This window comes from Podarcis erhardii (assembly GCF_964252035.2).
Source record: "Podarcis erhardii genome assembly, chromosome: 12".
NCBI lineage: Eukaryota > Metazoa > Chordata > Lepidosauria > Squamata > Lacertidae > Podarcis > Podarcis erhardii.
The window spans coordinates 44,895,361-44,907,968 of NC_138513.1; the positions used below are offsets into that span (position 1 = coordinate 44,895,361).

General features: G+C 46.0%; 1 protein-coding gene across 4 annotated transcripts in view; it reads right to left on the reverse strand.

Annotated features, from left to right (window-relative positions):
• Positions 1-12,608, reverse strand: part of PDE1C (phosphodiesterase 1C) — a 278,643-nt gene that overhangs the window by 134,470 nt on the left and 131,565 nt on the right. Inside the window, exon 2 of one of the 4 annotated variants that reach the window (XM_081834769.1) lies at positions 6,427-6,453. The exons of the other annotated variants lie outside the window; for them this stretch is intronic. Coding sequence (XP_081690895.1) covers positions 6,427-6,453 — 27 coding nt within the window. The remainder of the gene's footprint in view (positions 1-6,426; positions 6,454-12,608) is intronic. 4 annotated transcript variants of the gene reach the window in all.

Here is a 12,608-nt window from a genome sequence, read left to right on the forward strand (position 1 = left end):
AATATATTTGTGGCCTTTGAACTGGTCGTATAGATATCGGAACCATGACCCAAAGCTCTTTTTAATTAAAGCATCCGAAACCACCTTTACATATTTTGCAAGGTTGATAACCGGCAAATTTATTTCACAGTCAACATTTTCTGAGTGTATTTACACTCTGCAAATATATTAATTCTTGGCTTCATAACTCAAACTCCCTGGCTCCCTGAACTGCTATTTAAATTGAACACGGGTGAACAACAGATGGCTTTAAATGCTCCCAGATTGCAGCCATCTTCGTGTTAGCTAACAAGGATCTAAGGGTAAAGATTCTTTAGAGCAATCTGTGAAAACAAATTCATAAGGGCAGATCTTACAAAGGCTTAGCTTTGTGTGTGTGCGTGTGGGGCTCTTCAAAACACAACATTCTCCTAAAGCAAAGGTTAATTCTAGGACAGCAGTAGGAAAGCTGTGGTCCTCCGGTGATTGCTGGATGTCCGTTTCCATCAGCACTGATTGGCAGTCCACCAAATAAGAAGGTCCGTGGGTTCCCCACTCCTATTCTAGAGCAACAACATACCGATTTTAATTGTTATGTCATCTTCAAATAATGTGGATCTTGTACAACACTCTTTATTAAAATTGACACAATCCAGAATCTTCTAAACAGCAGGACACTAACACATTTTCCAGACTGGTGAATGCGCACAGACTCACTCCATTTCTATGGCTTTAGTTTCAATATTATGCTTACTGCAATTGTTAATGTATTTCCTCACAAAGTATAGGTTGCAGTCATGCTCAATAGGATCCTCATTAACTTACACTTAAGATTAAAAAAAAATTGAATAATTTAAAATAAAACCAAGCAATGTAAACCATCATTTAAAAATGTAAAACGAATGAAGCCACAGGGAACACAACACCACCATAGCAGCTCGAATTTATGTCTCTTACAATCAGGTGAAAATCCTTTGCAGTCCTCTTAAAAGACAGCCAAGAGCAGGACTGCCTGGCATCCTAAAAGAGATCATTCCCTAGGGAGGGTCCCCACTCTAAGAAGACCCTACCCTTTGTAACCATATACAGAGCAGGATCTCAGTGCATGATCTGAACACACAGCATACCCTCCAACTGCCCCGAAAACACAAAGATGGTCTTGAAAGCCCTTAAGCCATCATGGCTTTCCACTTCTTAACAGAGAGTCCCAAATTTCCAAGGGGTCTTCCCTTCAGCACAGCGTTTCAATGTGCTACTGGAAGTTCGATTCCATGCATTCCTTTAACACATTTCTTAGATCTATGCCTCCCGCTCGCTTCCTCCTCCACTCAATATGGCGTCACTTCCTGTTTTTATGAGAACAAGATCTGGGACACCTAAATGCCCCTAAGAAGGGTTATCACCATTTATCTGATCCTCATTCACTTGGTCCCCCATAAAGTGGGTGAATGGAGGAGCAAAGGGGGTGGGGCCTGTCTACGAGGCCACTGCCATGGCTGCCGAGGGGATTGGGGGCACTGAAGAAGAAGAGTTTGGATTTGATATCCGGCTTTATCACTACCCGAAGGAGTCTCAAAGCGGCTAACATTCTCCTTTCCCTTCCTCCCCCACAACAAACACTCTGTGAGGTTAGTGGGGCTGAGAGACTTCAGAGAAATGTGACTGGCCCAAGGTCACCCAGCAGCTGCATGTGGAGGGGCAGGGAAGCGAACCCGGTTCACCAGATTACGAGCCTACTGCTCTTAACCACTGGCTCCCACACTGAAGGGTCCCCTTTATGGTTGCTTGGCTCTGGCTGATAAATACTGAGCTAGTGTAGAGAAAAAATGCCCACATATCTCTTTAGGGTCTGAAGCACACAGACATCTGTGTGTGCTTGCTCAAACTATGGCTAATTTCTGTTCACACTTGCATAGGACACAGCTCGACTTATGAGTTGTCATATGCTGTCAGTCCTATACCACTAGACTCTGAGGGTTGCTATCATCATTCCAAAGACTGCAGTTTCTTGCAGAAGAATTGTTTTAAAATAGATACAGGTTTTCCTGTTCATAATTAATACATTCATTTATTTACAACATTTTAATCCAACCATATCTTAATTCAAATCAAAGTGATCATTCAGTACGGTGGCAAGTCTTTTCACATAGCATTCTGCTCTTCAGTCGTCTTACTAGATAAAAGTGTGTGTTTTTTTGAAAAAAAACACACACCCAGAATTGCTTCATTTGAGCTGAGCAGCGTTATAATTACTTGGGGGAGTTTAAAGAATTAGATAATCAAGATAACTCTGCAAGGTCAATAAATAAGAAGTGAAAAGGAAATTAAGCCAAAGTTAAGGAACAATAAACTGAGGCTATTTTTAAATGGGGCATAATATTGGATGCTAATATATTTCTAATATGATATAGACTCCCCCCCCCTTCCCCAAATACTACTGACAGTCATGACATATGCCTAACACCTCATGTTTTGCAATAAGCTGACAAACAAAGTAGCACCTAAGCCTTTTGCAAATTTATATTCTGAGATCAATTTCACAAGACTATGCATGCAAACGACTTTAAGGTACTTGGTCATAGCTGTCAATGTTTCCCTTTTTTAAAGGGAAATTCCCTTATTCCGAATAGGATTCCTCGCAAGAAAAGGGAAAAGTTGACAGCTATGTACTTGGTGCTCCTAAGGAGCACCAGTGATTTCCATGCACTCATAAACCATTAAACCAGCTTTTTGCCAGGTCAGCCTTGATGTTAATTTAGGAAGAGCACTCTGTAGAATGAACATATTTTCATAAATGTTCAGATTCCCCATGAATGGAACAGAATTATGCCAGACAGGTTGACACCAGACAGTTCTAGATAATTCCATCCCCCTTCTCTCCAGCAAACACCCAACTCTGTAAATTAAACCTCAAAGTACTAATTATCTAAATAGCTGGCTAGCCTTCTCTTAACCAAAGCAACCTGGATGTGAAAAATGAGCAATCCTAATTAAACACACTGTGTTTCTTGGCGTTGCAGTGATAGCTTGGCATCATAGCTTCCTGATCATGTGCCCTTCTGAACTTGAGGCTAATGAAGTGGGGTTTTGCCTAGAGAGCTGTGAAATGTCCATGTTTATGATGAAAACATTATCAGCCTGCAGTTGTTTTCAAAGGCATTAAGTTGACACAGCAGGAGCACATGATATTGCTCATTAAAGTGCTAATTGCAGGACAGAATAGGACCTCACCACTCACTCACTCACTCCAAAGCCTTCTTCAAACCTTCTTTGTTTGCCTAGGCCTAAACCAGAGGTGGTCAATTGCTAGCATATGGGCAGAATCCAACCCCAGTGCAATTCTATTTGACCCCAAACAGTCCAGACAAATTGCAAACAAAATGTGTAGAAAGTTTGCTCCACATTTTACCCATAAGAAGGAGATGGAAACATTTCACGCATTTAACATTACATTTCACCAAATGTTTTTTATACAACATCCCAAATCTTTGCAAAATTGTGGATCTTTTACTGCAATATGACTTCATTAAAGAAGAAGAAAAGGAGGAGGAGGAGGAGGAGGAGGAGGAGGAGGAGGAGGAGGAGGAAATTTCCTTTCCAGGGTGGGCAAAACCAGTTTTAAAATACAATACTTACAACAGTTACAATCAAGATAATGGGGCAGTTCCTAAAATATAGACACTTACAACCTGAAAGGGGGTCAACATTATGTTGCATAAAGGTATATAATCAGTGCACTGTAGTGAGAAATGGAGGCCCAGTTTATTACAGAAGGACTAGTTCTTCTGCTCTACAGTTCAGCAAACAGATTCCCAAGCCAGCATAAAAGACTCATAAAAGAGTAGCCTACAAGCCACGTAGAATAACATACCCATGGCTTCTTCACACTTCTACTTGTCCCGTTCCTAGAAAACATGGGTCGGAGTGGTTTTTTGCCACTCAGTGACCCACACTTTCTAGGCATAGCTCTGAATGGTTTCCCCCTTGTCCCACACGTTTCCCAGGGAAAAGCCACTCTCTAGCTCTAAACCAGAGAAAAAATTCCTTCCAGTAGCACCTTAAAGACCAACTGAGTTAGTTCTAGGTATGAGCTTTCGTGTGCATGCACACTTCTTCAGATACACTGAAACAGAAGTCACCGGACCTTTCTATATAGTGAGAAGGTGGGGAGGGGTATAACTCAGAAGGGTGGTGGGAATGGGTGATTGGCAGATAGCTGCGATGAGCCTGTTGACGACTCTTAACGACTGCAATAGGTCTAACAGGAAAAAGCAAGGGGTGAGAAGGTGAAAAATGGCTTTGTCATGTATAATGAGATAAGAATCCAATGTCTTTGTTCAAACCAGGTCTCTCCATAGTTTTAAGTTTGGTGATAAGTTGCAATTCAGCAGCTTCTCCAGTCAGCTGCTGAATTGCAACTTATCACCAAACTTAAAACTATGGAGAGACCTGGTGTGAACAAAGACATTGGATTCTTATCTCATTATACATGACAAAGCCATTTTTCACCTTCTCACCCCTTGCTTTTTCCTGTTAGACCTATTGCAGTCGTTAAGAGTCATCAACAGGCTCATCGCAGCTATCTGCCAATCACCCATTCCCACCACCCTTCTGAGTAATACCCCTCCCCACCTTCTCACTATATAGAAAGGTCCGGTGACTTCTGTTTCAGTGTATCTGAAGAAGTGTGCATGCACACGAAAGCTCATACCTAGAACTAACTCAGTTGGTCTTTAAGGTGCTACTGGAAGGAATTTTTTTATTTTGTTTTGACCATGGCAGACCAACACGGCTACCTATCTGTAATCTAAACCAGAGAAAATGTCAATCCAGAGAAAACCTGAACTACTGTTTTGCTCAGAATGAATGCTAAAGAGAGGTTTTTCCTGGGGAAAAGCAGCGGAACAAAAGGAAGTGTGGATAAGTTCTAAGTAGAGTCTTTGAGGTTTTGTCTCTTCCATGTGCCGAATACCTTCAGATCCCGGAGATGCTAATGAGAACTGGCAGTTGTCAGCAACTAACAGGAATGATCTGAACCTCGGAGGAAGCTTCAGATAACATCTCCATTGGTAAGGAAAGTTGCCATTAGCATACCCAACTTTCAATCAACATTTTCAAAGGTTAGGCAGCCACATGAAATTTCAGTGACCCTGTGAAAAACATGATAGTTTGGATCCACCTTTTCCCATTATTATTATTATTGGGGGTGGGGGGCAAGAAGAGAGAGAGAGAGAGAGCGCTCAAAAAAGTGAGCCATTAGCACTAAATTTACTGTTGTCTGTTCAAATTCATAATATTTAAAAGCAAAGCATAAGGAAGCGTCAGAAAGAACAAAGTCAAGATCAAAATCAACCTGACCTCTCTTTAGGATTCCCCTGGCAAAGTTACAGGAAGACAACTAACAGCCTCCTCTTTACGTGTTGACTCAGAATGTTTCCTTAAGTCCTATCCCATTGGGGTTAAGAGGATTTACTCCCAAGAAAATGTGCACAGGCTGACAACAACTGTAATCTTATTTGCACTTATTGGAGCAAGTCCTGTTGGACTTGGTGGCGCTGACTTCCGAGTGGTAATAAAGTTATGAGTTGTGGGTGCCAGGGTTTGGGGGTGCCAGATTCCCCTAAACTCCTGATAGATGTGGCAATCTGTTAAATGCATGAAGCTAGACAAAGGAACAGTAGACCATGGCTGATTTATGCTGGCATGGGAGAAGCAAGAGCCTCTTGGAGAGTAATGGTGTGAGCCCCTCCATCATAGCTTCAGGTTGTATATATGTGTGAATAAACCATATATCACAAAGACACCACAGTCTGTGTTGTGCCTCATTTCCAAAGGAAACACAAACTCTGGGAAAGTGCCTGTACCCTTGGAATCCTGCACCGCTCAGAGATGTGTGTAGCAATACATAATATTAGGCTTCATTATTACGGCATGGCATGATTTCAAGTATATCCTTATATAAAGCAGAATCACCTGATAATTACAAGGTCACAGCTGATGTCTGTCTTAAAGCACAATAAAAGATAAAGCAGGCAGATTTCTCCAAAGAAAGTGGGTATTGGTTTATTAAGATCCCAACATACATGTCAAATGCTACATTTCTTATTTAACCAGAGGTCCCGTTGAATCCCTGAGGGGTTTGTTTAATCAATACAGATCTACTCCCAACCAGCCAATACCAGCTTGGATCATGCAGAAGTTGGGAGCACAAGACCTTGCAGGACCTCTAATGCTTTTGTAACAACCAACCCATGGGTGAGTTGCAGTAAGAGATCAGGGGCACGAAAGCTCTAGTGGGATGGATTCTATCCATGGGTTTACTTTGCCTGGTTTTGGTACAGTGGGTTCACAGCATGAACAAGACCAATGCTAAAACAACAACAAATAATTTCTGCCGACTCCCCCCGCCGCCAAATGCCTTCGAGTTCTTCTGCGATCGATACCTACCTCTGTGACGTTTTCTTATATTTTCTCCTGCAGAAAAAGAACATAAATAAACATGAGGAATAAGTAGGGTCAACCTAGGATGTGGATGGAGATGTGAATGGATCGGTGTTTTCAATAATGGGAGGAGGTGAAGCTTTAGCATAAGATCTGAAGGACAAGTTTGTTGGTGAGGAACCTCCAGAGCAGGAAACTCCTTGGAGTCAAAAGAAATGTGCCATTTCTCTGCCATGCATATCCACCGTTCCAGTCATCATAACCAGGCAATAAAAATCCCTGGTATTATAAATCTTCCATTTGCATGTTACAGCTGAAAACAACACAGACACACAAGAGCGGTTGCCTCCCAGTCTGGTCTATACAGCAGCAATCACCTCTCATTTCTCGTTGGCATTTATTTGTTTGTGTTTTCAGCATAACTCCCACAAAAGTCTGATCATCAATCACCAAGGCTATCTAGAACTTAGCAACTGAAGTGGACAGAAGCAGCCTCTGAGCAGCAGCCCCCAAGAACAGTACAAAAGTCAACTGAAGAGCAATGGATTAATATACCGCTTTAAACTGATGCATATAAACAGTGTATCTGCACACAAAATAGGTAATAAGTTAAAATGCAAATCATGAGTCACAATTACAGCAACACATATGGACTTCAAGAAGAATGTATGAAGGGAGGGGGAGTACTGGTGGGCCTTAAAAGAGGTAAGTCTCAGGTAAAAAAGAATGTTCTTAGCACGGACCAGAATATAATCAGATTTGGTGCCTGCCTTATGTACACGGAAATGGGGAATACACAGCTAAAGGGATTTCCATACTGAACAGATCACCTATATATGATTCTGCCACAAAGAGAAAGACAGACATGTTACAGGAAGACAATTTATACTCTCTTATGTAACTTTTAGGGGACGTGGGTGGCGCTGTGGTCTAAACCAGTGTTTCCCAACCGGTGTTCCGCGGCACACTAGTGTGCCGCAAGACGTTGCCTGGTGTGCCGTGGGAGGGAGGCGGGGCGGCGGCGGCGGCGAGCACACGCGGGGCGGCGAGCGAGCTCCCTCCCAAATCCCATCGCCACTCGCTTCGGCCGCCCGCCCCGTGCCGCCGCCCCAAGCCTCGCGCGCCCAGCGGGAGCTCCTGCCGGGCGCGCAAGGCTTGCAGACACTCGCCCGAAGCACGGGGAGCCCTCCGGAGGGCTCCCTGTGCTTCGGCAACAGGCTGCCGCCCCAAGCCTCGCGCGCCCAGCGGGAGCTCCTGCCGGGCGCGCAAGGCTTGCAGACACTCGCCCGAAGCACGGGGAGCCCTCCGGAGGGCTCCGCGTGCTTTGGGCAACAGGTTGCCGCCCCAAGCCTTGCGCGCCTGGCGGGAGCTCCTGCCGGGCGCGCAAGGCTTGCAGACACTCGCCGAAGCACGGGGCAACCTCCCGAGGGCTCCCCGTGCTTCGGGCAACAGGCTGCCGCCCCAAGCCTTGCGCGCCTGGCGGGAGCTCCTGCCGGGCGCGCAAGGCTTGCAGACACTCGCCCGAAGCACGGGGAGCCCTCCGGAGGGCTCCCTGTGCTTCGGGCAACAGGCTGCCGCCCCAAGCCTTGCGCGCCTGGCGGGAGCTCCTGCCGGGCGCGCAAGGCTTGCAGACACTCGCCCGAAGCACGGGGAGCCCTCCGGAGGGCTCCCTGTGCTTCGGGCAACAGGCTGCCGCCCCAAGCCTTGCGCGCCTGGCGGGAGCTCCTGCCGGGCGCGCAAGGCTTGCAGACACTCGCCGAAGCACGGGGCACCCTCCGGAGGGCTCCGCGTGCTTCGGGCAACAGGCTGCCGCCCCAAGCCTTGCGCGCCTGGCGGGAGCTCCTGCCGGGCGCGCAAGGCTTGCAGACACTCGCCCGAAGCACGGGGAGCCCTCCGGAGGGCTCCGTGTGCTTCGGGTAACAGGCTGCCGCCCCAAGCCTCGCGCACCCAGCGGGAGCTCCTGCCGGGCGCGCAAGGCTTGCAGACACTCGCCCGAAGCACGGGGAGCCCTCCGGAGGGCTCCCCGTGCTTCGGGCAACAGGCTGCTGCCTCAAGCCTTGCGCGCCCAGCGGGAGCTCCTGCCGGGCGCGCAAGGCTTGCAAACACTCGCCCGAAGCACGGGGAGCCCTCCGGAGGGCTCCGCGTGCTTCGGGCAACAGGCTGCCGCCCCAAGCCTCGCGCGCCCAGCGGGAGCTCCTGCCGGGCGCGCAAGGCTTGCAGACACTCGCCCGAAGCACGGGGAGCCCTCCGGAGGGCTCCCTGTGCTTCGGGCAACAGGCTGCCGCCCCAAGCCTTGCGCGCCTGGCGGGAGCTCCCGCTGGGCGCGCAAGCCTTGCAGACACTCGCCCGAAGCACGGGGAACCCTCCGGAGGGCTCCCCGTGCTTCGGGCAACAGGCTGCCGCCCCAAGCCTTGCGCGCTGGGCGGGAGCTCCTGCCGGGCGCGCAAGGCTTGCGGACAGCTTCCTGAAGCCTGGAGAGCAAGAGGGGTCAGTGCGCACCGATGCCTCTTGCTCTCCAGGCTTCAGCGAAAGCCTGCATTCGCCCCATAGGACGCACACACATTTCCCCTTTATTTTTGGAGGGGAAAAAGTGCGTCCTATGGGGCGAAAAATACGGTACTTTCTTTGTGTTTATTTGATGCCTATTAAAGAGAGTTACTTTATATATAGTCAATATAGGCACAGAGTTAATTTTTTAAACATTTTCTAATGGTGGTGTGCCTCGAGATTTTTTTCATGAAACAAGTGTGCCTTTGCCCAAAAAAGGTTGGGAAACACTGGTCTAAACCACAGACCCTAGGGCTTGCCAATCAGAAGGTTGGTGGTTCGAATCCCCACAATGGGGTAAGCTCCCGTTGCTCTGTCCCAGCTCCTGCCAACCTAGCAGTTCGAAAGCACCAAGTGCAAGTAAATAAATAGGTACCACTTTGGCGGGAAGGTAAACAGCATTTCCATGCGCTGCTCTGGTTCGCTAGAAGTGGCTTAGTCATGCTGGCCACATGACCTCGAAAAACTGCGGACAAACCTTGGTTCCCTCGGCCAGTAAATTGAGATGAGTGCCACAACCCGAGAGTCGTCTGCGACTGGACCTAACGGTTGGGGTCCTTTTACCTTTACCTGTGTAATTTTTAGGGCTGATGGCACCTCTCACCACCCAATGATTATTAGGTGATCTGCGGAGGGTCTGTACCTCTGTAGAAGAGCACATGTTTTTAGCAGTCCCAAGTTTGATTCCCAGCATTTACACCTAATGAGCCTTTGGTGACAGGACATCAAAGACCCATGCCTGGAACCCAGGAACAGGCCTGCCAGTCAGAGCAGACCACACCGGGTAATTAGACCAACCACCCTTCCCATATGTTTTGGAATACAAATCCCATCAGCCGCAGCCATGGTGGCTGTAGTCCAAAATATAGGAAGGGCACCAGATTGAGGAGGGTTCAGACAGCCCCTTGGTCTGACCCAGCAAAGTATTTGATCTGCTAAGACATATGCACACATTGTCACTTGATGTTACAGACATCAAGTGATTTGCATACACATGATGCTAGTGACTTTTCCCAACTCCTCTCCCCAATTTTGCCCTCTTGCCACTGCCCTCAATTGACAGGGGTTTCACCCATTTTATCCTCTCAATGGCCTCCCATTCAAAGTGATTCCCAATACTTCCCCTGAAAAAATGTAAGCTGTTGACGCTCAAAAAGTCCCCGATATAATGGTAAGAACTTGTTGCTTGAACTTCCTTTTCCCTCCTCAGTACAGGAGCCCAGAGTCTGACCACTGGGAGCGAGTTTTCAACATGCCCTCTTTGTTCATGCCTTCTCTTAGAGATTTGACAGCAGATCTTCGAAACAGCCAGACATGGGATGTCATAATAGTCAGCGATACACATAGACTGAAAGCAGGAATGTGCAAATTCCTGGAAGTCAGGAATATAAGGTAAGGGTAAAGGGACCCCTGACCATTAGGTCCAGTTGTGGCTGACTCTGGGGTTGCGGCGCTCATCTCGCTTTATTGGCCAAGGGAGCCGGAGTACAGTTTCCGGGTCATGTGGCCAGCATGACTAAGCCGCTTCTGGCGAACCAGAGCAGCACACGGAAGTGCTGTTTACCTTCCCGCTGGAGCGGTACCTATTTATCTACTTGCACTTTGAAGTGCTTTTGAACTGCTAGGTTGGCAGGAGCAGGGACCGAGCAATGGGAGCTCATCCCATCGCGGGGATTCAAACTGCCAACCTTCTGATTGGCAAGTCCTAGGCTCTGTGGTTTAACCCACAGCGCCACCTGCGTCATGAATATACAGAGGCATAACAACCAGCCTTCTTGCTAACAATGGGAAGCTGCAATATGTGGGTGCAGGAGGTTCAAAGAAGTTAGAAGAAAGGAAAAAATAGATCGTTTCACTTTAAGAAGCTACGATTGCTGCAATTTTGTCTAAGATGCATTAAAGTTCTCAGGATTGAAATTAGCCAGTATCTTGGATTTGCCCATTACTGTGATCAAATGGCAATATCTTCAAGACCATTCACACATGCCTCTCTGGGATGCAACTACCTACAGCAGATTTATCCAATGCAGGGATAACTTTGCAATTAATTATGACAGCAGAACAATGTGAGGGAAAGCTGTCAAATGCAGAGGTTTGCATTGTTTCATGTGACTGCAACTCACAACTTCAACAGACCATACAAAGCAGCCCTCAGAAGTGAAGGGATCTGAAAAAAAGTGGAAGGGTTTTTCTCCACATAAAATAATGGGGGGGGGAGTCAATTCCCGAGAAGAATAGTCCCCCTTCTACCTTACCACATGATTTTATATTAGTCAAACGAGTTGCTTCTTCACTCCTACTCAGGTTTTAAAAATAATCTGAATTGCTTTAAGTTAAGCTCAACTCCAGATAACTCTTTAGTAATTGACACTGCACGTCTCTCTATTTATTGTATCTGATGTTTCTTAAGTAAATTGAGCAAATTTGCAAGTGAGAATATCTTTTTTGTTTCCCAGCCAAGTGAGCGCCACTTTGAACCTGTCATGTTAAAAGTTAATTTGTACATTTATCACCAGTTTTTAAAGTATGGTGACTCATGGCATTATACATGTTATAGAATCCAAATGTTACTCATGTCAAAGTTTGAGCCTTTGGAGTTGTGGGCCTTCTCTAGGGATGGGTGACTTTCTCAGTTTTTGTTTCTCTCCATTTTCCCCCAATTTTAAATTAATTTCTATGTCATTAAAAGTCTTCAGCAAATTTATCCCAATATGCACATGGGATCTTTGCAAAGCAAGTTCCCCTTTATAATGCATTTTTATATCATACCTTTCAGTAATATAGCCATTTAATGCACACTTTACATTAGTAATATGCATTTTTGTACACATTACTTGGTGGGAGAACTGCGTTGCAAAATACAGACATGTGCGAATTTAGGAGGATGGCTGAGTTTTAGTTCATCTGTTGTTTTAGAAAGTGTGAATTAGCTAGGTTCACCTTTTGTGCCAACAATCACATTTACACACACACACACACCCCCGCCCCCATCCCTAGCCTTGGCAAAATTGCTGCTGATAGCACATGAGATGAAAAAGTTCATTCACAACACTCTTCTTTTAGCTATTAATTCTCAAGGAACATGTGGAGCTCAAATGAGATCAATAGAACGAGAGCATTTAAAACTGGATTAATTCTCTAGGATGTGATAATTCTTTTTTATGAGATTTATAATTCATCGTTTTGGAATATCTGTCAACATTTACATATCGACCACTTAAGGCATGCCCAACCATGTCTGTCTCCATACTGTATTCTCCTTGCATCTTGAACGCAACAATCTAAACATCAGAACATCTTGCAGAACACTATAGGTAAGTAGAGTTAACACACACAGCAAGTGAGGTTTTAAACTTGTTTGGGGACTGTGCCACTTCAGATAGCATGTGGAAGATTGTGTGGCTGAATGCTTTTGCATGAAAAGAAAAATATATTGCTGCAGATTTTTAACGTATCATACAGGATTAGAATAACACGGAGGTGGCACCATATGTGTGGTCTTGAACTCCTTGAAGGGAAGGTGTGATTTAAATATAATAAGATAATGTAATGCAAAGCTATATAAATGTACAGAGCTACATGCATACACTGGTCATCGCCCCAGTATACCTGAAGGAGCGTCTCCACTGAGGTCCAGCGCC